This window comes from Ovis canadensis, chromosome 9 (genome assembly GCF_042477335.2).
Source record: "Ovis canadensis isolate MfBH-ARS-UI-01 breed Bighorn chromosome 9, ARS-UI_OviCan_v2, whole genome shotgun sequence".
Lineage (NCBI taxonomy): Eukaryota > Metazoa > Chordata > Mammalia > Artiodactyla > Bovidae > Ovis > Ovis canadensis.
The window spans coordinates 96729937-96756305 of record NC_091253.1 but is presented as its reverse complement, the minus strand read 5'-3'; the positions used below and the strand labels follow the sequence as shown (position 1 = coordinate 96756305).

At 38.3% G+C, this 26369-nt stretch overlaps 1 protein-coding gene across 1 annotated transcript in view; it reads left to right on the top strand.

Annotated features, from left to right (window-relative positions):
- OSGIN2 (oxidative stress induced growth inhibitor family member 2) overlaps positions 1–24125 on the top strand; it is a 31091-nt gene extending 6966 nt beyond the window's left edge. Inside the window, exons 2-6 of the mRNA XM_069600650.1 lie at positions 3429–3583; positions 12004–12140; positions 12705–12896; positions 16505–16596; positions 22231–24125. Of these exons, the coding sequence (XP_069456751.1) occupies positions 3429–3583; positions 12004–12140; positions 12705–12896; positions 16505–16596; positions 22231–23263 (1609 nt within the window). The 3' untranslated portion in view covers positions 23264–24125. The remainder of the gene's footprint in view (positions 1–3428; positions 3584–12003; positions 12141–12704; positions 12897–16504; positions 16597–22230) is intronic.
- Positions 24126–26369: the final 2244 nt, after the last annotated feature.

Sequence of the window (26369 nt, the reverse complement as noted above, 5' to 3'; positions counted from 1 at the left end):
CCTGCATACAGATTTTTTAGGAGGCAGGTAAGGTGGTTTGGTATTCCCGTTTCTTTAAAAATTTTCCACAGTTTGTTGTGATCCACAGTCAAAGGTTTTAGCACAATGAAACAGAAGTAGATGTTCTGAAATTCACTTGCTTTTTCTATGACCCATTGGTTGTTGCCAATTTGATCTCTGGTTCCTCTGCCTTTTCCAAATCCAGCTTGTACCTCTGAAAGTTCACATACTGTTGAAGCCTAACTTGAAGGATTTTGAGCATTACCTTTCTAATGTGAAATGAGTGCAATTGTGCAATAGTTTGAACATTATTTGGCATTGTTTCTTTGCGATTGGAATGAAAACTCACCTTTTCCAATCCTGTGGCCACTGCTAAATTTTCCAAGTTTGCTGACATTTTGAGTGCAGCACTTTAACAGCATCATCTTTTAGGATTTTAAATAGCTCAGCAGGATTTACATCACCTCCACTAGCTTTGTAGTAATGCTTCCTAAAGCCCACTTGACCTCCCACTCCAGGATGTCTGGCTCTAGGTGAGTGACTACACTATCGCACTTGTGGTCACTAAGACCTTTTTTGTTTAGTTCTTCTGTGTATTCCTGCCACCTCTTCTTAATATCTTCTGCTTCTGTCAGGTTCATACCGTTTCTGTCCTTTATTGTTCCTGTCTTTGCATGAAATGTTCCCTTGTTATCCCTAATTTTCTTAAAGAGATCTCTAGTCTTTCACATTCTATTGTTTTCCTCTATTTCTTTGCATTGTTCCCTTAAGAAGGCTTTCTTATCTCTCCTTGTTATTCTTTGAAACTCTGCATTCAGATTGGTATATCTTTTCTTTGATTCCCCAAATTGTATGTAATTATTTTATATTGTTCATCATGTTCCCATTTTGTCTTGCAACTCTTTTATTTTTTGTCTCCCTATTGGTTGTGAAAACTGATTAGTATCTTTTACTATTGTGATTATGCAACTGTTACTCACTTAATAACATTGTATCATGATTTGTCAACAGAAAGTTGATAGAATTCTGTATCATCAAACCTGCCATTTAGTGGAAAAACCCATAATCACTTTTTAAAACCCAAATGCATATCAGAATTATCTTGGAATTTTTTGAAAAATACAAATGCCCAGATACTGCTTTTTTTCTCCAAAGCCCCAGATATGTTTTTGATAAGTAGCTTTGTTTAAAAATTACTGGACTATATGATGATCCTTTATTTTTATCTAGTTTGCGTCACTTCTTGTATTTCATTCAGTTCTCCCACACGATTTCATTTAGTTTGTTTTCCAGTTTTGCCATTCCATCTTTTTTTTTTAAAATGTTCTTTCTCATACCTTTGTCAAGCATAGTAGAAAATCTTTAAATAGTATGTAATATATATTTTTTAAAACATGAATTTTTGCCTAACTGAAAAATTTATGATGTTTTGATTCCACTTGTTTGACTTAGTGTGAATTGAATGCTAGAGTTCTAATTTTAAAGAAATAGATATGCAAAAAGACCCAAAGGTTAACTGTATAGCACGGGGAACTATAGTGAATATCTTGTAACAACCTATAATAGAAAATAATCTCAAAAATAATTTATGTGTATATGTAAACTGAATGACTCTACACCAGAAACATTGTAAGTCAAGAATACTTCAATAAAGTATATATATTAAGAAAAAAGAGGCATCCAAAGAAGCTGAGGAACTTGTCCTTGACACGCATTTAGAAGTATGAGGGACAAGCCCAAGTATAATTCACTCACGTTGAGTTCAGTGGGCAAGCAAGAAGTTGTCAAGCAGAAGGCAAGATAGCTAGTACATCTGGATCTGATCAATGGTAAGAGATGAAGGGATCTGAAAGGGATGGTTGATCTTAAGTTGTTTCTTCCAGGGGCATCCTTGCAGTGTAAGGAGTAGCCATATTAAATGAAGTCTGTTCTGGCCAAAATGGGCCAGTGTATTGATAGGGAAGTCCAATTATTGGGGGGAAGGAAAGCTGTTAGTATATCCTGGGGAACTCTGCCCTTTCTGAGGGTAGTTTGGGAAATTGGAGGGTTATAGGAAGGAGAAATTATTGCTCTCTGCCTAATTCTTTGCATGTGTCTTCCTCCCCTAGGATCAGTAAGTCTTGTGAAATAACTGATCGATTCCCATGTTTGTCATTTGGGGAATAGTAATAACCACACTCACCTGCTAGTCAGTACTCAGGTTAACTTTCAGATAATTGGCCTGTTTTTAACACAGGAATTCTATTTTGAAGTAATCTCTCATATAATGCAGAACATTAACTGTGCTCAGAGGATGCTCCATTTATTGCATGAACGTGTCAAAATGCCAAAACTAGTTTCTCGGGAGGCAGTTGGGAAAGAAGGTAGATTGGAAATCAACATTAAGATCTTTACATGTTTTAGTATCTCTGAGAATAAGATGTGTAAACCTTATTGTTTAGCCAAAACTCACAATTTGTAATATATAAGTTCAGTAACTTTTCCTTATAATACTGTATATAGCTATCTTGTTCCACACGAAAAGTGGGAGTGTTAGTTGTTCAGTCGTGTCCAACTCTTTGTGACCCCATGGACTATAGCCCACCAGGCTTCTCTGTCCATGGAATTATCCAGACAAGAATACTAGAGTGGATTGCCATTCCCTTTTCCAGGGTATCTTCCCAACCCAGGGATCAAACCTGGGTCTCTTGCATTGAAGGTAGATTCTTTACTGTCTGAGCTACCAGGAAAGCCTAGGTATATATATATATACTGCCTCTAATGCACACACCTTTTTATTAATGAGGGGAAAAAAAAGTGAAGGAGACACTTTCCAGTCCTAGGAGATCTCAGAGAATTGTAAAAATGCCTAATACAGTCCTGTGTCTTTGGTCATTAAAAATAGCTTTTTATTTAAAACTTGCCTTCAAGTCATTAAAGAGACAGCAGCTAAAGTCAGCCCTCAATATCCACGGGTTCAACCAACTGCAGATGGGAGATATTTGAGAAAGAAAAAGTTCAAAAAGCAAAATTTGAATTTGCTACATGAAGACAACTGCATGCATAGCATTTATATTGTATTAGGTGATATCTAGAGACAGTTTAGATTCTGTGGGTGGGTGTCGGTAGATTATATGCAAATAATGTGCCATTTTATAAAAGGGACTTAAGGGTCCATGGATTTTGGTGTTTGGGGTTGGGGGCGGGGTTCTGGAACCAACCCCCATTGGATAGCAAGGGACCGCTGTATTTAGGATTTCTGAGAAAGTGGTGAGCATTGACATGTAGCTAAGCTAATTTGAAAGCATTAATGAGAAGGATTTCCTCTCCTCCTTTTATGGAACTGTTGAATATTTTGTGGCCTAAATAAAAAGTGAATAGAGACAGATTTTTATAAAGGCTATATTGACTATATATCTGTTGTTTTTTGTTCCATGTTTTTCTTTAAGAAGCTACAGTGACACTGAAACTGAAGGAGAGATTTTTAATTCATTAGTGCAATATTTTGGTGATAATTTGGGGCAAAAAGTTAAAGCTATGCCATTAGTTGAAGAAACTTCTTTACTTGAAGATTCATCAGTGACTTTGCCTGTGGTAGTAATAGGTAAGTTTTATTGCCTTTTATCTCTTAAAATTACAGTTACAATCCTCACTACTTTCATAAATGTATGGTTATATATAGCACAAATCCATAGGATTGTATTGAAAAGTATTCTTAGGTTGCCTGATAACCAATAACCAAGTCTTTGGAGAGAGGAATTGGTTTATTTGACATTAGATTCTGTATTAGAGTGAAACATTTTTTCATTGAAGGGCTGAGATTGCTCTATTGTTTTAAAACATCAGTAGTCTATCAGTTAGGGTTACTTATATGACAGTGTCATGATCGCAATGATATAAGTGTTATTAGAATCCTGTAGAGAGGATTACTATGTACGCTATTGAATTGTGCCTTAGAATCCTATAGCACACTGATATTGTAAAGTATGGACAGACAGGGAAACTCAGTAATTGAGTTAGCTTGTGTAAGTTAAGTAGTCTGTACTCAGTAGAACGTTATAGTACTCTTCAGTAATGTTTATAATTACCACCTATTACTATTATATATCCATCCACCTCAATAGACAGGTATATAAGATATTAAAAATTAAGGTATTAATACAACCTGATTACTTCAGAATTATATGATTTTATGGTTTTGTTTTATTGCCTATATTTAATTACCTGTTATATATTAGGTTCGCCAAAAAGTTCAATCAGATTTTTCCAGACGATGATGCAAAAAAGCCTGAACAAGATTTTTGGCAAACTCAGTATGTATGTTGTAGGTTTAGTCACTCAGCCATCTGTAACTCTTTGTGACCCCACGGACTGTGTAGCCCACCAGGCTCCTCTCTGTCCATGGGATTCTCCAGGCAAGAAGACTGGAGTGGGTTCCCATCTCCTTCTCCAGGGGCTCTTTCTGACTCATGAATTGAACCCACATCTCCTGCATTGCAGGCAAATTCTTTACTGCTGAGCCATTGGAGACAGTCGTTAATGTGGACAAGTACTCTGGTGTGAAGCCAAGCCAAAGGAAGGAACTATGGGACGTAATGAACCTTGATGGCATATAACTTCCTTAGTTTCTTTGATGGCCTGTTTCAAAGTTAATGCAGAGGAAAGTTCTGCCCTCTGTCTGGCATTTGGACATCTCTCCCTAGGAGACAAAATAAATGAAGGAAAGAGGGGAGGCAAGGGAGTTCTGTACGAGATTCTCCTGTAAGGGAGCCGATAGAGCATCTGCAGCAGTCCCATGCTGGAACCCAAGCCTCGTGCTCCACTTCCCGTCTATATCCACATGGTTTTCTGTTCTGGATGTCTTGCAGTAGGTAAAGGAAGCGTGTCTTCTTCTGGTTAGGCCATAGCGGGCTTACAAAAGGAAGAACTTTCATCTGTACCTACTCACCCACCTCACATTCCCCCAAAACAATTTGTTCCTGTTTTGCCTTAGCAAGCCAAAGAGTGGCTTAACCTCGTGTATATAGGGCCATTGTTGCTGGCACTACCGCCATAATGGGCTAATTTCCTTACTATAGTAATTGGTTTTCTCTTGTTAACACATTACCACAAACCTGGTGGCTTTTATAACATACATGTGTTACCTGACTGTTCCATAGAATGGAAGTCCAACACTGCTCTCACTGGACTAAAATCAAGGCATCAGCTGGGCTGCATTCCTTTTGGAGGCTCTAGGGTAGATAGAATGTTTCCTTGCTTTTCCAGTTTCTAGAGGCTACTGGTATGCCTTTGGCTCCTGAACCGCTTCTACATCTTCAAAGCTAGCAGTGCTGTTTTTCTTTGAACCTTTCATAGTTACAGTTCCTCCTCACCACAGGTGGGAAAGAGTCTCTGTTTCTAAGGACTTGTGTGATTAGTTTGGGCACGCTTGGATAATCCAGGGTACTCTACCCCAGCTCATGGTCCTTACTTTAATCACATTTACAAAGTCCTTTTTCTCTGTAACATAACCTACTCAGGTTCTTGGTGTTAAGAATGGAAAATCTTTAGGACTTGAGGTGCATTCTGCTTGTGTATATATTTCTATGTGAAGTGCTTGTTTCTATTCTTTTTGGGTAGTCTTTTGAGTGTTACTTCTTTTTGATTCTTTGTCTCAGATACTCAGTTCAGTTCAGTTCAGTTGTTCAGTCGTGTCCGACTCTTTGCGACCCCATGGACCACAGTATGCCTGGCCTCCCTGTCCATCACCAACTCCCGGAGTTTACTAAAACTCAAGTCCATTGAGTCAGTGATGCCATCCAACCATCTCATCCTCTGTCGTTCCCTTCTCTTCCCGCCTTCAATCTTTCCCAGCATCAGGGTCTTTTCAAATGAGTCAGTTCTTTGCATTAGGTGGCCAAAGTTATTGGAGCTTCAGCTTCAGGATCAGTTCTTTCAATGAATATTCAGGGTTGATTTCCTTTAGGATTGACTGGTTTGATCTCCTTGCAGTCCAAGGAATTCTAGAGTCTTTTCCAACACTATGGTTTGAAAGCATCAATTCTTTGGCATTCAGCCTTCTATATGGTCCAACCCTCACATCCATACATGACTACTGGAAAAACCATAACTATGGCTATATGGCAAAATGATGTCTCTGCTTTTTAATATGCTGTCTATGTTGGTCATAGCTTTTCTTTCAAGAAGCAACCATCTTTTCATTTCATGGCTGCAGTTGACTTCCACAGTGATTTTAGAGCCCAAGAAAATAAGTCCATAACTGTTTCCATTTTCTCCCCCAGTCTCTTTGCCATGAAGTGATGGGACCAGATGCCATGATCTTAGTTTTTTTAAATGTTGAGTTTTAAGCCAGGTTTTTACTCTCCTCTTTCACCTTCATCAGGAGGCTCTTTAGTTCCTCTTTGCTTTCTGCCATTAGTGGTGTCATCTGCATATCTGAAGTTATTAATAATTTCTCCCGGCAGTATTGATTGCCACTTGAGCTTCATCCTGCCTGGTGTTTTCGCATGATGTACTCTCTATATAAGTTAAATAAGCAGCATGACAATAGACAGCCTTGATGTACTCCTTTCCCAATTTGGAAGCAGTCCTTTGTTCCATGTCTGGTTCTGACTATTGCTTTTTCACCTACATATAGGTTTCACAGGAGGCAGGTTAGGTGGTCTGGTATTCACATTTCTTTAAGAATTTTCCACAGTTTGTTGTGATCCATGCAGTCAGAGGCTTTAGTGTAATCAAGAAAAGAAGTAGGTGTTTTTTCTGGAATTCCCTTGCTTTTTATGATCCAGCGGATGTTGGCAGTTTGATCTCTTTCCTCTGCCTTTTTAAAATCCAGCTTGTATATCAAAAGTTCTCTGTTCACGTACTGTTTAAGCCTAGCTTAAAGAATTTTGAACATTACCTTGCTAGCATGTGAAATGAGTACAATTTTGTGGTAATTTGAACATTATCTGGCATTGCCTTTCTTTGAGATTGGAATGAAAACTGACCTTTTCCAGTCCTGTGGCCACTGCTGAGTTTTCCAAATTTGCTGGCATATTGAGTGCAGCACTTCAACAGCATCATCTTTTAGGATTTGAAATAGCTCAGCTGGAATTCCATCACCTCTACTAGCTTTGTTTATAGTAATGCTTCCTAAAGCCCACTTGTCTTCCCATTCCTGGATGTCTGGCTCTAGGTAAGTGATCACACCATTGTGGTTATCTGGGTCATGAAGATCTTTTTTGTACAGTTCTTCTGTGTATTCTTGCCACCTCTTCTTAATATCTTCTGCTTCTGTTAGCTCTATACCATTTCTGTCCTTTTTTGTCCCCATCTTTACATGAAATGTTCCCTTGGTATCTCTAATTTTCTTGAAGGGATCTCTAGTCTTTCACATTCTATTGTTTTCCTCTATTTCTTGGCACTGATCACTGAGGAAGGCTTTCTTATCTCTCCTTGCTGTCCTTTGGAACTCTGCTTTCAGATGGGTATATCTTCCCTTTTCTCCCTTGCCTTTTGGTTCTCTTTGTTTCTCAGCTGTGTGTGAGGCCTCCTCAGACAACCGTTTTGTCTTTTTGCATCTCTTTTTCTTGGGGATGGTTTGCTTAACACCTCCTATACAACATTACAAACCTCTATCCATAGTTCTTCAGGCACTCTGTCTATTAAATTTAATCCATTAGATCTATTTGTCATTTCCACTGTATAATCATAAGGGATTTGATTTAGGTCATACCTGTTCTTTGGAAGGACTGATGCTAAAGCTGAAACTCCAGTACTTTGGCCACCTCATGCAAAGAGTTGACTCACTGGAAAAGACTCTGATGCTGGGAGGGATTGGGGGCAGGAGGAGAAGGGGACGACAGAGGATGAGATAGCTGGATGGCATCACTGACTCGATGGATGTGAGTTTGAGTGAACTCCGGGAGATGGTGATGGACAGGGAGGCCTGGCGTGCTGCAATTCATGGCGTGGGAAAGAGTCGGACACAACTGAGCGACTGAACTGAACTGAACTGAATGGCCTAGTGGTTTTCCCTACTTTCTTCAATTTAAGTCTGAATTTGGCAGTAAGGAGTTCATGATCTGAGCCACAGTCAGCTCCACAGTTTTTCCATAGTTCATCAGGCACTCTATCATATCTAATCCCTTAAATATATTTCTTACTTCCACTGTATAATCATAAGAGATTTGATTTAGGTCATACCTGAATGGTCTAGTGGTTTTCCCTACTTTCTTCAATTTAAGTCTGAATTTGGCAATAAGGAGTTCATGATCTGAGCTACAGTCAGCTCTCAGTCTCTTTTTTGCTGACTGTATAGAGCTGCTCCATCTTTGGCTGCAAAAAATATAATCAATCTGATTTCGATATTGACTCTGGTGATGTCCACGTGTATAGTTGTCTCTTATGTTGTTGGAAGACAAATGCTTTATCACATATATGCTTTGTAAATATTTTCTCCCAGTCTGTGGCCTGTCTTTTCATTGTCTCAGTGACTTGGCAGAGCAGAAATTTTAAACTTTAATGAAGTACTGCATATCAGTGTTTTCTTTCATAGATCTTGCTTTTGGTCTTAAACATCTAAAAACTCATTACCAAAACCAAGGTCACCTAAATTTTCTCCTACGTTATCTTCCAAAAGTTTTATAATTTAGTGTTTTATATTAAGTCTGACGTCCAACAACACAGGAGATGAGTACATCACCGGAAGGTCAATACCAAAATCAGATGGATTGTGTTCTTTTAGCTGAAGATGGAGAAGCTCTATACCATCAGCAAAAACAAAACTGGGAGTTGACTGTGGTTCAGATCATATACTCCTTATTGCAAAATTCAGACTTAATTTGAAGAAAGTAGGGAAAACCACTAGGCCATTCAGGTATGACCTAAATCAAACTGGTTAATCCTAAAGGAAATCAATGCTGAATATTCATTGGGAGGACTGATGCTGAAGCTGAAGCTTTAATACTTTGGCCACCTGACGCGAAGAGCTGACTCATTAGAAAAGACTCCGATGCTAGGAAGGATTGACGGCAAGAGGAGAAGGGGATGACAGAAAATGAGATGGTTGGATGGCATTACCCACTTAATCGACATGAATTTGAGCAAGCTCTGGGAGTTGATGATGGACAGAGAGGCCTGGTGTGCTGCGGTTCATGGGGTCACAAAGAGTCAGACACGACTGAGCAACTAACGTGACTGACTGACTGACTGTATCATTCAACCTTACTGTAAGCTTGTTACTTCCAGGAGTTTTTTGGTGAATTCTTTTGGACTTTCTGCATAACTACAGCATTTACAAACAAAGACAGTTTTGTTTCTTCCTTCCCAGTCTGTGTACCTTTAATTTCCTTTTCTGGTCTTAATGCATTAGCTAGGATTTCCTTTATGGTATGTGTTGAGTAGGAATGATGAGAAAAGACATGCTTGCCTTGATCTTTTAGGGGGAAAAAACCCCTAAATTCTCATCATTAAGTATCATGTTAGTTATTGGATTTTTGTTGATAACTCTTTAACAAGTTAAGTTCCCCTTTGTTGCTTGTTGAAAGTTTTTACATGAATATTCATTTCAGTCGTTCAGTTGTGTCCGTCTCTTTGCAACCCCATGAACCGCAGCACGCCAGGCCTCCATGTCCATCACCAACTCCTGGAGTCCACCCAAACTCATGTCCATTGAGTTGGTGATGCCATCCAACCATCTCATCCTCTGTCGTCCCCTTCTCCTCCTGCCTGTAATCTTTCCTAGCATCAGGGTCTTTTCAAATGAGTCAGCTCTTCTCATCAGGTGGCCAAAGTATTAGAGTTTCAACTTCAACATCAGACCTTCCAATGAACACCCAGGACTGGTCTCCTTTAGGATCTCCTTGCAGTCCAAGGGACTCTCAAGAGTCTTCTCCAACACCACAGTTCAAAAGCATCAATTCTTTGGCGCTCAGCTTTCTTTATAGTTCAACTTCCACATCCGTACATGACCACTGGAAAAACCATAGCCTTGACTAGAGGGACCTTTGTTGGCAGAGTAATGTCTCTGCTTTTCAATATGCTGTCTAGGTTGGTCATATCTTTTCTTCCAAGGAGTAAGCGTCTTTTAATTTCATGGCTGCAGTCACCATCTGCAGTGATTTTGGAGCCCCGAAAAATAAAGTCAGCCACTGTTTCCACTGTTTCCCCATCTCTTTGCCATGATCTTAGTTTTCTGAATGGTCAGCTTCAAGCCAACTTTTTCACTCTCCTCTTTCACTTTCATCAAGAGGCTCTTTAGTTCTTCATTCTCTGCCATAAGGGTGGTGTCATCTGCATATCTGAGGTTATTGATATTTCTCCCAGCAATCTTGATTCCAGCGTGTGCTTCTTCCAGCCCAGCATTTCTCATGGTGTACTCTGCATATAAGTTAAATAAGCAGGGTGACAATACACAGCCTTGACATACTCCTTTTCCTATTTGGAACCAGTCTGTTGTTCCGTGTCCAGTCATAACTTTTGTGTCCTGACCTGCATATAGGTTTCTCAAGAGGCAGGTCAGGTGGTCTAGTATTCCCATCTCTTTCAGAATTTTCCACAGTTTATTGTGATTCACACAGTCAAAGGCTTTGGCATAGTCAATAAAGCAGAAATAGATGTTTTTCTGGAACTCTCTTGCTTTTTCCATGATCCAGTGGATGTTGGCAATTTGATCTCTGGTTCCTCTGCCTTTTCTAAAACCAGCTTGAACATTTGGAAGTTCATGGTTCACGTACTGCTGAAGCCTGGCTTGCAGAATTTTAAGCATTACTTTACTAGCATGTGAGATGAGTGCAGTTGTTTGGTAGTTTGAGCATAGGTATTGGATTTTGTCAAATGCTTTTTCTGTTCTGTTGGTATTATGATTTTACTTTTTTAGTTTTGTCTTTCATTTCATTCAAGGAAATTAGCTCTTTTCCTCAGTATTTGTAATTTTAAAAGTTTTTGTGAAGTAAAATTATTTATATTTTCCTTTCTTTTGAGGTTTGTGTCATACTTAAAGGCTTCCTACTAGAGCATTATATGTAGAAATATTTCTCTTTTCTGATATCATGATTTTACTTTTCATATGTACATTTTTGAGTTTATTTTATTTGGGGCAAAATATTAGGCAAGGATCAGAATTTTCCCTGATGGCTAAAAGTTGTCCCAGGTGGATTAAATTTTTGGTCAGTTAGTCAGTCAGTTCAGTCGCTCAGTCGTGTCCAACTCTTTGCGACCCCATGGAGATAATAGAGAAGTGGCAGTCTAGACTAAAGGAACCATAGAAATCAAAGTATTCACAGGGCTCAACAATAAAAGCCAGTTTCCAGTGTTGTTTTAGGTAAAGGAGATACAAATAGAGGAGGGAAGTTGTTAGGAGGTGGGCCTCAGAAGATGGTTGAGAGCAGAATGTGGAGAGCTCTTGATAGTCTGAAACAGACAGTGACAGGCTTTAGAACAGGTTGGTTAACACAGTGAAGACTGTGTTGCAGAAAGTCATTTGCATGTAAAATGTGAAATGATTTGGAGTAGGTGACTCTTGAACAAGAAGAGATTTTTGTCTTCTGAGTGAGAGTATCTGAATGAGAATAGCTGTAACAGCTGAATGGATAAAGGTGACAAAAGAGGTTTAGAACTATAATCTAATTAACTCAGGATTTTGCTAGTAAGTATAATACTTCGAGGAGGAATGAGGTTTAAAGGAGAGGGCCCCAACAATGGAGGGAGTCATGAATTTGCTTTTGAACATGCTTATTAGTCGTTCAGTCAGGTGGAGTGAAAAAGTGGCATATGGAAGTATGGGATGTGTTTTGATAGTAAGAAGTCAGCCTAGGAGTCTGATTTTGAGGTTAGCAGCATAGCGAGTTGAAGTTTTGAGTAGGTGAGATTCCCTGAAGAAAACAGGAGAGAAAGTAATAGTCTTCTCTTGCAAATACTTGGTTTTAAGAATTCAGGGAAGGAAGAATTGATGGAGGAGAAAAGCCACCTGTGAAATGGAAAAGCCAAAGAATGTGAGTGTTAAGATTAATGATACACCCCTCTCCACTTTTTTAAAAATAGGAAATGGACCCTCAGGAATCTGCCTTTCTTACATGCTGTCAGGCTACAGACCGTATTTATCATCAGAAGCAATCCATCCAAATACAATCTTACATAGTAAATTAGAGGAAGCAAGACATCTTTCCATTGTTGATCAGGTATTATTGTTTACATGTCAGTCCTTTTCAGTTTTTTATACTGAGACAAGGTTAATTTTCTGGTACATGAGCATTGTATTTCTTAGCTGAAAACCTTTCCTTTTAAATAACGCTCTCTAAAATTTTAATTTTAGATTTGTAAATATATTTTGCTGAGTTAACTTCCATTTATTTTCCTGAATTAATTAGAGCAGAATTTCCCAAATTAGACCCTGATGAAGTTTTTAATAGGTGCTTTATGCTCAGATAAGTTTTAGAAATGCTGCTTTTTATTATTAAAGTGTCAGGGTAGATATATTAAGGCATACTGCCATATTCAAGCCATCTTCAAATTTTATAGTAAAACGATCTGATTAGCTTTTTGAAACCAACCATTTCCCATGTTTATTTGACCTGAGAATCTATTAAGATCTCTAAGGAACATCAGTGCTTTGTTGCACGCTGTCTGTAAAATGCTGGGTTAGAGTAATGGTTTTCACTATTACGTTAGCTGGAGTTTGTTTGTTTTTTCCAAACTCTGCCTTTTTTCTTTATGTCTTTTTTTTTTTTTTTTAACTTATTTAGGACTTAGAATATTTGTCTGAGGGCCTCGAGGGCCGATCGTCCAATCCAGTTGCAGTACTTTTTGACACACTTCTTCATCCAGATGCTGACTTTGGGTATGATTATCCATCCGTTCTGCATTGGAAATTAGAACAGCATCATTATATCCCTCACTTAGTTCTTGGTAAAGGTCCACCTGGTGGAGCTTGGCACGTGAGTATATCTTTCCTAGCATTTTAGTGAATGTGAGTTATTTTGTATGACGTCTTGATAAGACTGTTTTGAGTCTTAAACATTATGATATAATGTTATATATGATGATTACCACATCTTTATCTGAGAATTTTAATGTGTTCAGTTAAATCAAAGTTAATTGCTAGTAGAAATTAAGCCAAATTTGATTACTGATGGTGTCTTAGAAGAAGTGTTTCTCTAAGAATTATATAGAGAATATTTCAAGAATGTTGGGCATAGTAAAAAAAAATGTTTGTTTACTTACTGTAGAGTTTACAAAGTCTCACACAGTATTTCATACTACTACCTATTATTTCCCTACATTTTCAAGAGCTTAAATGAAAAAATGTAAAAGAAAAAAATTGTGTTTGTCTGCTTGGGCTGCCAAAACAAAAATACCATCGAGTGAGCGGCTTAAAAGCACACTCACAGTCTGAAGTTTGGAGGACTCAGGACCGCGGTGCCAGATTACTGAGCCCCTGGTGAGGGCTCCTCTTCCTACTTGGGGAAGGACCGCGGTGCCAGATTACTGAGCCTCTGGTGAGGGCTCCTCTTCCTACTTGGGGAAGGACCGCGGTGCCAGATTACTGCGCCTCTGGTGAGGGCTCCTCTTCCTACTTGGGGAAAGCTGCTTTCTTGCATGTCCTCATGCGGCAAAGAGACGGTAAACTCTTGTAAAGTCACTGATCCTGTTATGAGGGCATCAGCCCCATGACCTCCTCCAGCCCTAATTACCTTCCAAAAGCCCCATTTCCAAAAACTGTCACATCTGGGGTTAGGATTTCAGCACATGGATTTGGGGGGATGATACAATTCAGTCCATAGCAGAAGTTAAACCACAAAACTGACCAACACAAAAAGCCAGCATGTTTCATTAGCAGGAGGCAACTAATAATTATTTTTTACTCCTGTGTTCTCAGAAGTTAGTATAGTGTCTAGCATATGGTAAGTACTCATTTGTTGTACAAATAAATGTTTAATATTTGCTGTGTTATAAAATACAGACTTCATGGGAATTTTAACATTTAATATCAAATCTTGAGTATAGATTTCAGCTGGACGTTCCTAGACTGAAGGTTTACATTTATCAAATAACTGTTTTGGAATATTTATAGGTGAAATATATCACTAACTTTTTAAAATCTTAATTACCTTTATGGTAATGGATTGCAACTATCAACATCTGTGCCTTTTAGCTTACATGTTTATGTTTGCTTTGTTAGTAAGTAGCATTCTTAACAAAACTGCATTTATTGAAACATCCATGATAACAGTTTTTAAGTTTTACACTACCTTCTATAAACTCCCAAGTTTTTATTGTACTTGTTTTTTCCTTAGAAAAATGTGCTGCAGGCAGTAATTCATCTTTTCTTTTCTCCCACTTACATATCAGAAAGTTAAAGTATGGATAAGCCTTGATTACTAGAAATGTATTTGAATCAGTGGTAACATGAAATATACCTGAAACTTGGTTCTCATCCTAGTATCAGGCCCAGCCTGCTTCAAAGCAGTGGCAGCCTTATGCATTGTCTTCCTGTGGTGATTTTGTACCATCACAGATAGTAAGACTATGAGCCATAGTGCTTATAAGTACTCTATAAATGTTAGCCAATAGTAATAATAATGACTCCCATTCCCAATACTGGGCTGTATAGAAACAGGGAAAGAAGGATTCAGATTAGAGAAAAAAAAAAACGCAACTTAAAAGAGTTGGCTGAAAGAGATCATTGAGGTCATGGGGAGAGATGGTTTTGTGCCGGGGTCCAGCCCCAGTGGATCCAGGGACTTCGAAGCGGGGACGGAGTCGGCATCTAGGAAAGAACTATTTAATTAGAAATATAAAGAGAGATTAGGAAAGAATAGTGTAGTAGGAAAATTAGTGGAGAAAAGAGGCTGAATAATTTGGTTTATGGGGAAAACCAATAAAACTCCAAGACAAGGAGTTTGCACCACCTACGTAGGCCACAGGCGTCTTCCCGGTCTCCCGAAGGAGCGGAGACACAAAGTGCCTCCCCGTTCACATCTTAGAAGCCCCGGCAAAATTAGTAGGCTTAGCGAGCCTCCACGCTCCAGATGGGAATTCAGCCAGAAAAGGAGAACGAGAAAGAACGACAGGAGGGAAACCAGTCTTTCCAGGAACTGGTCTGTTTCTTTATTTTCCAGGTCCACTTTTATACTTTTAGTTGTACATAGGGATAAATGTAAGAAACAGAGTCACGTAGGGTCAGCTGCTTCAACCCTTATCTAAAGACAGTGTTCTCAGCATAGCTTTGTTCTTACAAGGGTCTTACATTTGTTCACAATATCTTTTGGTCTGGAGACCAATTAACATTTTATGGCCCCACCTTTCTTTCTATTGATAAAGGTTAATCAATCAGAAAACTTGTTTCCCCTTAAGATCTACTTAAAGTTACATTCTTACATAGCAAGGACACAATGATTTATAACAAAGAAAGAGGAGTACAGTGATCTATAACAAAGAAAATTCATTAACTCAAAAGTCTAGTATTGCTAACATCAAAACTACTATATTTCTTTTTCTACATTCTAATTACATCGATTAACATACTCCCAGGTGCCTAAGGATATGGAGGCCTGGTGGCAGTCATTAACTCAGCAATGAAACCCTTCACCAACATAATTTCTAACTAACTCACTAGTACTATACTAATAATTTTCTAACTTCTCAAAAGAATCTGTTTTTAGAAAGTTTAAAGCATCTCGTGCCTCTCACAGTTGGGAGGCTGTAAACAATCACATGTGGCCGGGTAATCCTGTCAGGCAGGCTAGAGAGCCACCAGAGGAGTTTTTGGATTTATTAACTGGAGTCCTAAGTTAGCTCCTTTTCAGAGAGAGGTGGTGGGGTATAGCCCCCCGTAATGTCAAAAGTGTATGTGAAAGCATAATGCAGTAAGGTAGGCAGACTCTGGTTTTGGGGGTAGATGTTCGAGAACCTCCAGGGGGACCCCTGAGGCTTGATCCCGCCTTTGTGTAATGTCAAGCCTCCTTCCTCATAACCTTTGCCATGGGCGGGGTTCCTCACGCTGGCTCCCAGTAGTTTTGGCCTTCGGGCTTTTCTTGCTTTGTGCTGAGCAAAATAGAAATTGTAGGGCAAGCGCGAAGGGGCTCACTTCTTTAAAGGCAGCTTTAGCTTCAGCAGTGAGTCTGTTCTTAATCAGACGGAACCACTTGCTTATTTCCCTGGTTTCTTAAAGTGTTAGGAATTAACTTTTTACCTTTTGTTTACAGTGTGAAAATAACTGATTTGCTCCTCTGACACTATATTCTGCATCTAATTATGTTTTATAGGCCAAAGCTATCACCATTGTGTAGGCATCAGGTAATGTTGTAAATCTGATTTATAAAGGTATAGCTGTATGAAAGGAGTATAGACACTACCAAATGTTGAAAGTATTTGAAGGTTAATTGGAATAAATTTCAAGAGGTAATTTACAGACCATTCAGGGCTTCTTTGAGCTCTCCTTATCCAGGCTTAGAGTAAATGAGATGGGTTTGGTTTAAAAAAAAAAAAAGACCATGTTACTGATAAAATGTGTTTTTTGCTTATACATTTTTTATTCAAATAGAATATGGAAGGCTCAATGTTGACAATCAGCTTTGGAAATTGGATGGAGCTACCTGGGCTTAAACTTAAGGATTGGGTATCTAGCAAACGAAGGTAAAGATCAAACTATTAAAATTTTGATATATAGTGGGAAAGAGTCTGTCAGCAAATTTCAAAATAGTTGTGACTCTGTCTTAGATGAATAATATTGATGTTTGTGTCTTTCAAATAAAACCTCCTCGTCGTAGTGGTTATGAGCTAGTTCTGTTTAGAGATTTTATAACACAAAGTACACAGAGGTATGGGTTTGTCTACAGATTGTTACCACAGTTTTATCTCTCTCTACTGTTAAACTACTCTCTGTTTAGTTATTTTCTTGTCCACCTACATATCCTTGACTTGTTTACTTATTTTTAAGAATGGATTTGTATAACTTATTTTTATAAGTGAATATGTATATCTTCATGTACACATATCTCATGTATACATTCCTAAAGTATGCATATATTTATTTTTATAGATGGATCACTTCATCTAGTGCATATCTCAGATATCTAAAGTATTTGACTTTTCCAAGTAGAAGAGTATATATAATGAATAATTTAAAAAGGTAAAAGACTTATACAATCTGAAGGAAAACCAGAGTATACATAATGAATAAAGTAGAATGATAGAATAAAGTAGATTCTATGATGTGATCATCTACTTGGCTATAGAAGTAAATACTTAATAAGAATAGTGAAGTATGAGAATAGAAATTATGCAAATCTCAACTTGAAAGAATACAGGTTTATTTTGTATTTATTTGGGAGAAAGAAAAGCCTTATCATTTTCAAGTCATTTTCATTCCTACAGATAGGAATCACCAATACAGAGAATCTACTCTGACCGCTCAGAGAAACAATAAATTAAAACAGGAAGTTAAACAAAACCTCTGAAATAGGGCTGTAATGTTCAAATGCTTGATTTCCTGCTAGATAAAAACCATGTTAATCTACAGTAGTTTTCCTTAATTTGAGAAGATTTAAGGAGAGTAAATTTAGACCAGTATGAGTAATTGAAATTAAACCTTTCAGATATAACTTTGGGATTTTTTTTTAACCAAAGTTTTATTGTGTAAGTTTGAAATGTAAAATTGCAAAATCAGGCAAATTGTATAAATTCTTGATTTTCATAAAAAAGTTGCTCAACATATTTTCCCCTTTATGATGCAGGTAAACAAGGAAAAGCTTTCTGATTTATGTACCAGAAGTGTTCATCCTTCTAAGTTGAGCATGTTGTGTTTAAGTAACATATGAAAATGACTCTTGTGATAAATATTAGCTTTAGTTCATGCACTTGCATAGTGTTGAGAAGAGTCTTAGACTTCTCAAGATTGATTGCAGAGTTTGAATTCTGATTCTATAGCTTCTAATGTTGTGACACTGGTCAAATAACTTAAAACAGCTATCATTTCATTAGCTATCAATTTCCTAGTTTGCAAAATTGAATTAATAATTATTATAATTATTATTTAGGATTTCTGTAAAAATTGAGTTAATACATTCTAAATCTTGATTACTATAGTTATTACATTTCACTTATTCCAGTTACAAGTTACAGTGAATTGTGTGAAATGAATTGGTGGGTTGTGTTTTGTTTTTTGGCCCCACCACATGGCTTGTGGGATCTTAGTTTTCCAACCAGGGATTGAACCCAAGCTCTTGGCAGTGGAAGTGCAGAATCCTAACCACTGGACTACCAGGGAATTCCCTAATGTGCTGTTTTTTCTGCTCAGTTCAGTTCAGTTCAATCGCTCAAGTCGTGTCCGACTCTTCATGACCATATGAATCGTAGCATGCCAGGCCTCCCTGTTCATCACCATCTCCCAGAGTTCACTCAGACTCACGTCCATCGAGTCTGTGATGCCATCCAGCCATCTCATCCTCGGTTGTTCCCTTCTCCTCCTGCCCCCAATCCCTCCTAGCATCAGAGTCTTTTCTAATGAGTCAACTCTTCTCACAAGGTGGCCAAAGTACTGGAGCTTCAACTTTAGCATTATTCCTTCCAAAGAAATCCCAGGGTTGATCTCCTTCAGAATGGACTGGTTGGATCTCCTTGCAGTCCAAGGGACTCTCAAGAGTCTTCTCCAACACCACAGTTCAAAAGCATCAATTCTTCGGCGCTTAGCCTTCTTCACAGTCCAACTGTCACATCCATACATGACCACTGGAAAAACCATAGCCTTGACTAGATGGACCTTAGTCAGCAAAGTAATGTCTCTGCTTTTGAATATACTATCTAGGTCATAACTTTTCTTCCAAGGAGTAAGTGTCTTTTAATTTCATGGCTGCAATCACCATCCCCAGTGATTTTGGAGCCCAAAAAAATAAAGTCTGACACTGTTTCCACTGTTTCTCCATCTATTTCCCATGAAGTGATGGGACTGGATGCCATGATCTTTGTTTTCTGAAAGTTGAGCTTTAAGCCAACTTTTTAACTCTCCTCTTTCACTTTCATCAAGAGGCTTTTTAGTTCCTCTTCACTTTCTGCCATAAGGGTGGTGTCGTCTGCATATCTGAGGTTATTGATATTTCTCCCAGCAATCTTGATTCCAGCTTGTGTTTCTTCCAGTCCAGCGTTTTTCATGATGTACTCTGCATATAGGGCACTGTTTAAGGATACTAATGCCCATTGCTTTACAGTTCAAGTGGAAAATAAGAGATATGTTAATGTGCTTTTGTAAATAAAGAGCAGAATATATTTATAGATCTCCTTATGAGTAGGAAGGATGTCAAAGAATTTCAGTGAAAGTGAAAGTAGAGTTGCGCAGTCGTGTCCTACTCTTTGTGGCCCCATGGACTGTAGCCCACCAGGCTCCTCCATCCATGGAATTTTCTAGGCAAGAGTACTGGAATGGGGATTGCCATTTCCTTCTCCAGGGGATCTTCCCAACCCAGGGCTCAAACCGGGTCTCCCACATTGTGGGCAGACGCTTTACTGTCTGAGCCACCACGGAATCCCAGAATTTCAGTAGAGCTATTAAAAACCCTAAAGGATGATGCCATCAGGGTGTAGCATTCAATATGTCAGCAAATCTCAAAGACCCAGCCGTGACCACAGGCTGGAAAAGGTCAATCCTCATTGCAGTTCCCAAGAAGGGTAGTACTATGCACTCATCCCTCATGCTAGTAAGTTCAGTTCAGTCGCTCAGTCATGTCCGACTCTTTGTGACCCCATAGATTGCAGCACACCAGGCCTCCCTGTCCATCACCAACTCCCAGAGTTTCCTCAAACTCATGTCCATTCAACCATCTCATCCTCTGTCATCCCCTTCTCCCCCTGCTCTCAGTCTTTCCCAGCATCAGGATCTTTTCAAATGAGTCAGCTCTTCACATCAGGTGGCTAAAGTGTTGGAGTTTCAGCTTCAACATCAGCCCTTCCAATGAATATTCAGGACTGATTTCCTTTAGGATGGACTGGTTGGATCTCCTTGCAGTCCAAAGGACTCTCAAGAGTCTTCTCCAACACCACAGTTCAAAAGCGTCAATTCTTTGGCACTCAGCTTTCTTTATAGTCCAGCTCTCACATCCATACATGACTACTGGAAAAACCATAGCCTTGACTGGACTTACTTGCTAGTAAGGTCACACTTAAAATCTTGTATGCTGGGCTTCATCATTATGTGAAACCAAGAACATCCATATGTCCAAGCTGGGTTTAGAAAAAGAAGAACCAGAGATCGAGTTGCCAACATTCACTGGATCATTAAAAAGAAGCAAGGAAATTGCAGAAAAACATCTACCTCTGTTTCATCCACTACCCTAAAGTATTTGACTGTGTGGATCATAACAAGCTGTGGAAAGCTCTTAAAGAGATGGGAATACCTGACTATCTTACCTGTCTCCTGAGAAACCTGTATGGGGTCAAGAAGCAACAGTTAGAATCCTGCATCAAACAACTGATTGGTTCAAGATTGAGTGCTGAGCACATCATGAGAGATGCCGGGCTGGATGAGTCACAAGCTGGAATCAAGGGAGAAACATTAGCAACCTCGGATATGCAGACGATAGCACTCTAAAGGCAGAAAGTGAAGAGGAACTAAAGAGCCTCTTGATGAGGGTGAAGGAGGAGTGAAGAAGCTGGCTTAAAACTAAATATGAAAACTAAGATCATGGCATCCAGCCCCATCACTTCAGAAGGGGAAAAGGTGGAAGTAGTGACAGATTTCCTCTTCTTGGGCTCTAAAATCACTGTGGATGGTGACTGCAGCCCTGAAATCAGAAGACAGTTGCTTCTTGGCAGGAAAGCTATGACAAACCTAGATGATGTGTTGAAAACCAGAGACGTTACTCTGCAACAAAGGTCCGTATAGTCAAGACTCTGGTCTTCCCAGTGGTCACGTGTGGTTGTGAGAGCTAGACCATAAAGAAAGGCAGAATGCCAAAGAATTGATGCTTTCAAACTGTGGTGCTGGAGAAGACTTCCTGAGTGTCTCTAGGACAGCATGGAAACATGGAGATCAAACCAGTCAGTCTTAAGGGAAATCAACCCTGAATACTCATTGGAAGGACTGAAGCTCCAGTATTGTGGTCATCTGATACAAACAGCCAAATCTTTGAAAAAGTCCCTGATGCTGGGAAAGATTGAGGGCAGGAGGAGAAGAGGGTGTCAGAGGATGAGATGGCTTCATGGCATCACCGATGCAATGGACATGAACCTGGGAAAACTCAGGGAGATGGTGAGGGACAGGGAGGCCTGGCGTGCTGCAGTCCATGGTGCCTCAAAGAATTGGACACAACTGGGTGAATGAATAGTAAATGAGTAGGAAAATATAGAGAGATATGTAATCTGTTTAAATATAGGATGATTTTGTTCAGCCAAAGACAGATCTGTATTAGTTTTGGTCATTATGAAAATGAAAAGCAACTTATTAAAAATTGTGTCTAGATATTATCTTTAAGAAGTATATATATTACAGTCAGACCTGTAATAGTGGTTATAATCTAATTGAGTCTGCAGTTATATAGAATACAGACTGATAGTATAACTTTAGGCTGAATTATTTGGATTACAATTGTGAGATAGAGTAAAACAGTCTAATTTTCAGTTAGCCACAGTTTAATCCATTTATTTAATAGAAGTTTATTGACAAAGACAGCTAATCTGAACAGATACTTAAGATAGACATTGGGGAAACAAAGATGCTTTAATACAGTTTCTACCCTCATGGGACTTACTCCATTGATAAAAATAATTTAGCATTTTAAAAATTTATTTTTAATTTTCTTTGCTGCACGCAGGCTTTCTCTAGTGCCGTGAGCAAGGGGGCTGCTCTGAGTTGCAGTGCATCAGCTGCTCGTTGTGGTGGCTTCTCTTGCTGTGGAGCACAGGCTTCAGCAGTTGTAGTACGTGGGCTTGGTAGCTGTGGTTCATGGGCTCTGGAGTGTGGTCTCAGCAGTTGTGGCACACACTCTCAGCTGCTCCATGCCATGTGGAATCTTCCTGGACCAGGGATCAAACCCACGTACCCTGCATCAGGAGGCAGATTCCTATCCACCGGACCACCAGGGACAGCCCCTAGTTTATTAACGTTTTTAAAGAAAAGGAAGGGCTTGCTTTCTTTGTGAAGTGTCAGGGTAAGAGTTAGTTTTAGCTTAGACAGTCCAGAGGAATGAAAAGATAAAATAGTTGACTAGATGAAGAAGTAGTAATCATGGAAACTAAAGGTATTATTCTCAAAGAATGTTTTTCCTTTTCTTTTCATAGGAACCTAAAAGGGGATCGAGTTATGCCAGAGGAAATAGCTCGCTACTATAAACACTATGTCAAAGTCATGGGTCTTCAGAAGAATTTCAGAGAGAATACTTACATTACCTCTGTATCCAGACTCTACAGAGATCAAGTTGATAATGATAGTCAAGGCCGAAATATCTCAACACAGCATTTACAGATAGAGAAGTCAAAATTTGCCAAGAGAAACTGGGAAATCAGGGGTTATCAGCGATTAGGAGATGGTTCTCATATTCCCTTCTGTCTCTTTGCTGAAAATGTAGCTCTGGCAACTGGAACATTAGACTCTCCTGGCCGTCTGGAAATCGAAGGGGAAGATTTTCCTTTTGTGTTTCATTCAATGCCTGAATTTGGAGCTGCTGTAAGCAAAGGAAAGTTGCGTGGCAAAGTGGACCCAGTGTTAATTGTAGGTTCTGGGCTTACCGCAGCTGATGCAGTACTGTGTGCTTACAACAATAATGTCCCTGTGATTCATGTATTTCGCAGACGAGTAACTGATCCAGACTTAATTTTCAAGCAGCTTCCCAAAAAGCTTTACCCAGAATACCATAAAGTCTATCATATGATGTGTACTCAGTCATATTCTTCAGACTCAAATCTTTCATCTGGTTATACTAGTTTTCCTGAGCACCATGTGCTTGCCTTTAAGTCGGACATGAAATGCATTCTTCAGAGTATCTCTGGACTGAAGAAAATATTTAAGCTCTCTGCAGCAGTAGTGTTGATAGGTTCTCATCCCAATCTGTCTTTTTTGAAGGAGCAAGGGTGTTACCTGGGCCATAACTCAAGCCTGCCAATCACATGTAAGGGTAATCCTGTGGAAATAGACGCGTATACCTATGAGTGTGTTAAAGAAGCCAACCTTTTTGCATTGGGTCCATTGGTTGGAGACAATTTTGTTCGATTTTTAAAGGGAGGGGCACTGGGTGTTACACGCTGTTTAGCTATAAGACAGAAGAAAAAAAAGCATTTATTTGTTGAAAGAGGAGGAGGAGATGGCATAGTGTAGAGCAGGTTTACAAGTAATTTATGTGGACACTTTACCATTAAAGATTTTTAATAGAGATTTTACAGTGTACTGGCTTGAATTTTCTGAACTTGAATTAACTAGGAGAGCCTCAAGCGATAGTAACTATTTTTTAAAGTTAACTAGAATTTTTGTCCTGATTACATTGTAATGTATCAAAGGTGTCAATTGTCAGACAAATAGAAGCACTGCCAATCTGATATACTTTAAGTTCTCACTTAACGGAAACATTCTTTTCTTCTAAGACTTACTTTTTTGTGATCACTGTTGATTATTTATGTTTGATTCCAAAATATAACAGCATTGAATCTATAAAACCGCAGTCATTAGATGGCCAGAGCTCTCCCTCACTTTGTATCTTGAGTTACTGTGCTGGTCAAAGGACGGATCAGAGACAGCACCAGCTCCATTTGTGGCTTGTTAGAAAGGGAGCCTCTCAGGCCGCATAGCAGACTTATTGAATCAGAAATGGCATCTTAATGAGATCCTCAAATATGTGTGCTTATTAAAGTGTGATACACTCTGGTCTAACAGAAAATGGGATATAAATGTATATATGCTGAGGGTGGGTGGAAATAGAGGGCATAATCAACTCAGGTTTTATTTATTTTGAGATTATCAATTGTATAAGTCTAATTTATTGACAAACATGATGGGATTTAAATTTTTTTATTGTTGAAACCTTAACAGGCAATTCATATTCCCAGCTTCAAATAAACCATTTAATAATGTTGGCATATATTCAGGAACTTGCCGAGGTAGTTTCTGGAGCTATATTCTCTAGTTAACTAGCTTAACCCTTAAATGAATTTGCAGTTCAATAAATTTTTAATGCAACTAGTTATTTCTGTGTTCACTGAGTTAATTTGTCACTGAAACTTAAAATGTTTGGTTGTAAGTACTTTTAATATTGCAGTACTTTTTGAGTATTACCAGAATTATTTTTATCAGAATTATTAAAGTTTAAAATATAGAAGGTTAAAATCTGCGTTTCCTGTTCTCAAGATGGTTACTTTGAAATTCTTTGTTGGAGATGACATAGCATTTAATCCTGTGGTTATTTATTGAAGTATGTGTCCTGTCTTGGTTTATACCTAGGTGTGCTTAATGTCTGTATTTTCATACAAATCTCCAGACATTTTGTATTAGACAAAGAAGTGTTACCAAGTTCTCTTTGGCAAATTGAATTTCCCGGTCTTTCTCTCTCTTTCTTCTTTTTGGTTAAATTTATTTAACCTGGAATGTGTTTATTGAAAGTCTAATTATGAACTAGAAGTCAGTATTTATCTGTCCGTGTGCTTATAGATTTATTATTATTAAGAATTTATTAAAAATTAATTCACCTTAAAATATTGTTTGGAATAGACATCTACAACTAGTTGTTTTGGATGAATTCTTATTCTCTTGATAATGTCATGTCTGATTAGCTTGATTTTGGAACTGATGTACCAGTTTTTATCATGATAACTTTTTCAAATTAATTTCACACCTATTGATATGGTATGACATCCTTTGGTACACTTGATTGAGCACTTTCTTGTTTGTGCTTTTGAGCTCTGAAGGAGTTGATGGGATGCTTTTCTTGATGCTGCTTCTAAATTGAAAATGAGTTTGTTATGAAGATGGTTTCTTGTTGTTGAGTTGCCAAGTTGTGCCAACTCTTTTGCGACCACATGGACTGTAGCCTGCCAGACTCCTCTGGCAGGAGGAGTCCCTTGTACCCATTCAATAGCATTTTTACAACGAGAACATTCACCAAAAAAAGAAAGACTTCACGGAAAATAAAACTTCAGCAGGGCCCTAATAAACCTGGTTAATAATTCCGTTTTTAGTAACCTCCTATTTCTAAGTTCTCCCTCAGACCTAGCTGCCCTGTGTTGCAAGTAACATCAAAGTGTTTTCTCTGTTGTAATATACTCTTGATCAATTTCTGTCCCATTATTTTAAATCTGTGATTATCCATCAGTCCCGACTACTTATTCAGGGAGGGAGGAAAGCACTAAATATTTTGACTAGTCATACTGTGATAAGGGCATCTCCTTCATCCCTTAAAAGTCTAGCTCTTGAAGAATCATTGAAAAGCAGAATCTCTTTGGAGTTTTGGAACTAATAAAATAAAAATAAGATTTAGTTGCAGTTCTCTGTTTTAAGCAGTCTGAGTATGTGAACTTCTCACAACTTTACTTTGGTAAAAGTTAAATAAAGGCCAGACATTCAGTTGAGATCCCAAACTGGCCAAGTCTTAGAAATACAGTTACTATAAATCTGCATTACTCTAAAATCAGTCCTCAAAAAGATCACAATAAATGTGCCAGTAAGTTAAGTAACTGCTGCCACCGAACCTGACAGTCTTTAAAGACAGCAAAATCCAGGTCCTCAGTGGCATTACAGCATCTGCAGTGTACAACGTGCAATAAAAATTAGGTGTGAAGACAAGAAGACATGACCATAAGCAGAGGGAAAAAACAAGTCATCAAAATAGATCCAGAGTTGACACAGACATTGCAAATAGCAGAAACTTTAAAAGCTACTACATAGATTTCAAAATATTAAAAAATATTTAATTCTTAAGTGAGTGAGTCTGAGAATAACATAAAAACCTCATATATTCTACAGCTTAAAAATACATTCTGAAATGAAAGATTTACGACATGGGCATAAAAATATACAAACCACTATAGGAATAAAGATCAATGAACGTGAAGTTTAATTGGAACTGTTGAAACTGAAGAATATTTAAAAGGAATTAAAAAAAACTGACAGGAGCCAAATAACAAGTGGTCTAACGTATAGTTGGATCCAGAGGAAAGCAAGAGTGACTGGAACAGGAAAATATATGTGGGAAAATAAAGGTTAAAAATTTTATAGACTTGATTTAAAAAATAAAAAGCAACCCACGCATCCAAGAAACCCGAACTGCAAAAAATACATATTAAGACAACAATCAATTGCTAAAAAAAAATGAAATATTTTAAAAAGCAATTCGATTTTGACACATAACTGAACAATGGAAAGAAAACCAGGACAACATAATCAAGAATACAGTAGAACAATGTCTTTAAAATGCTGAAGTAAAAGTCAAGCTAAA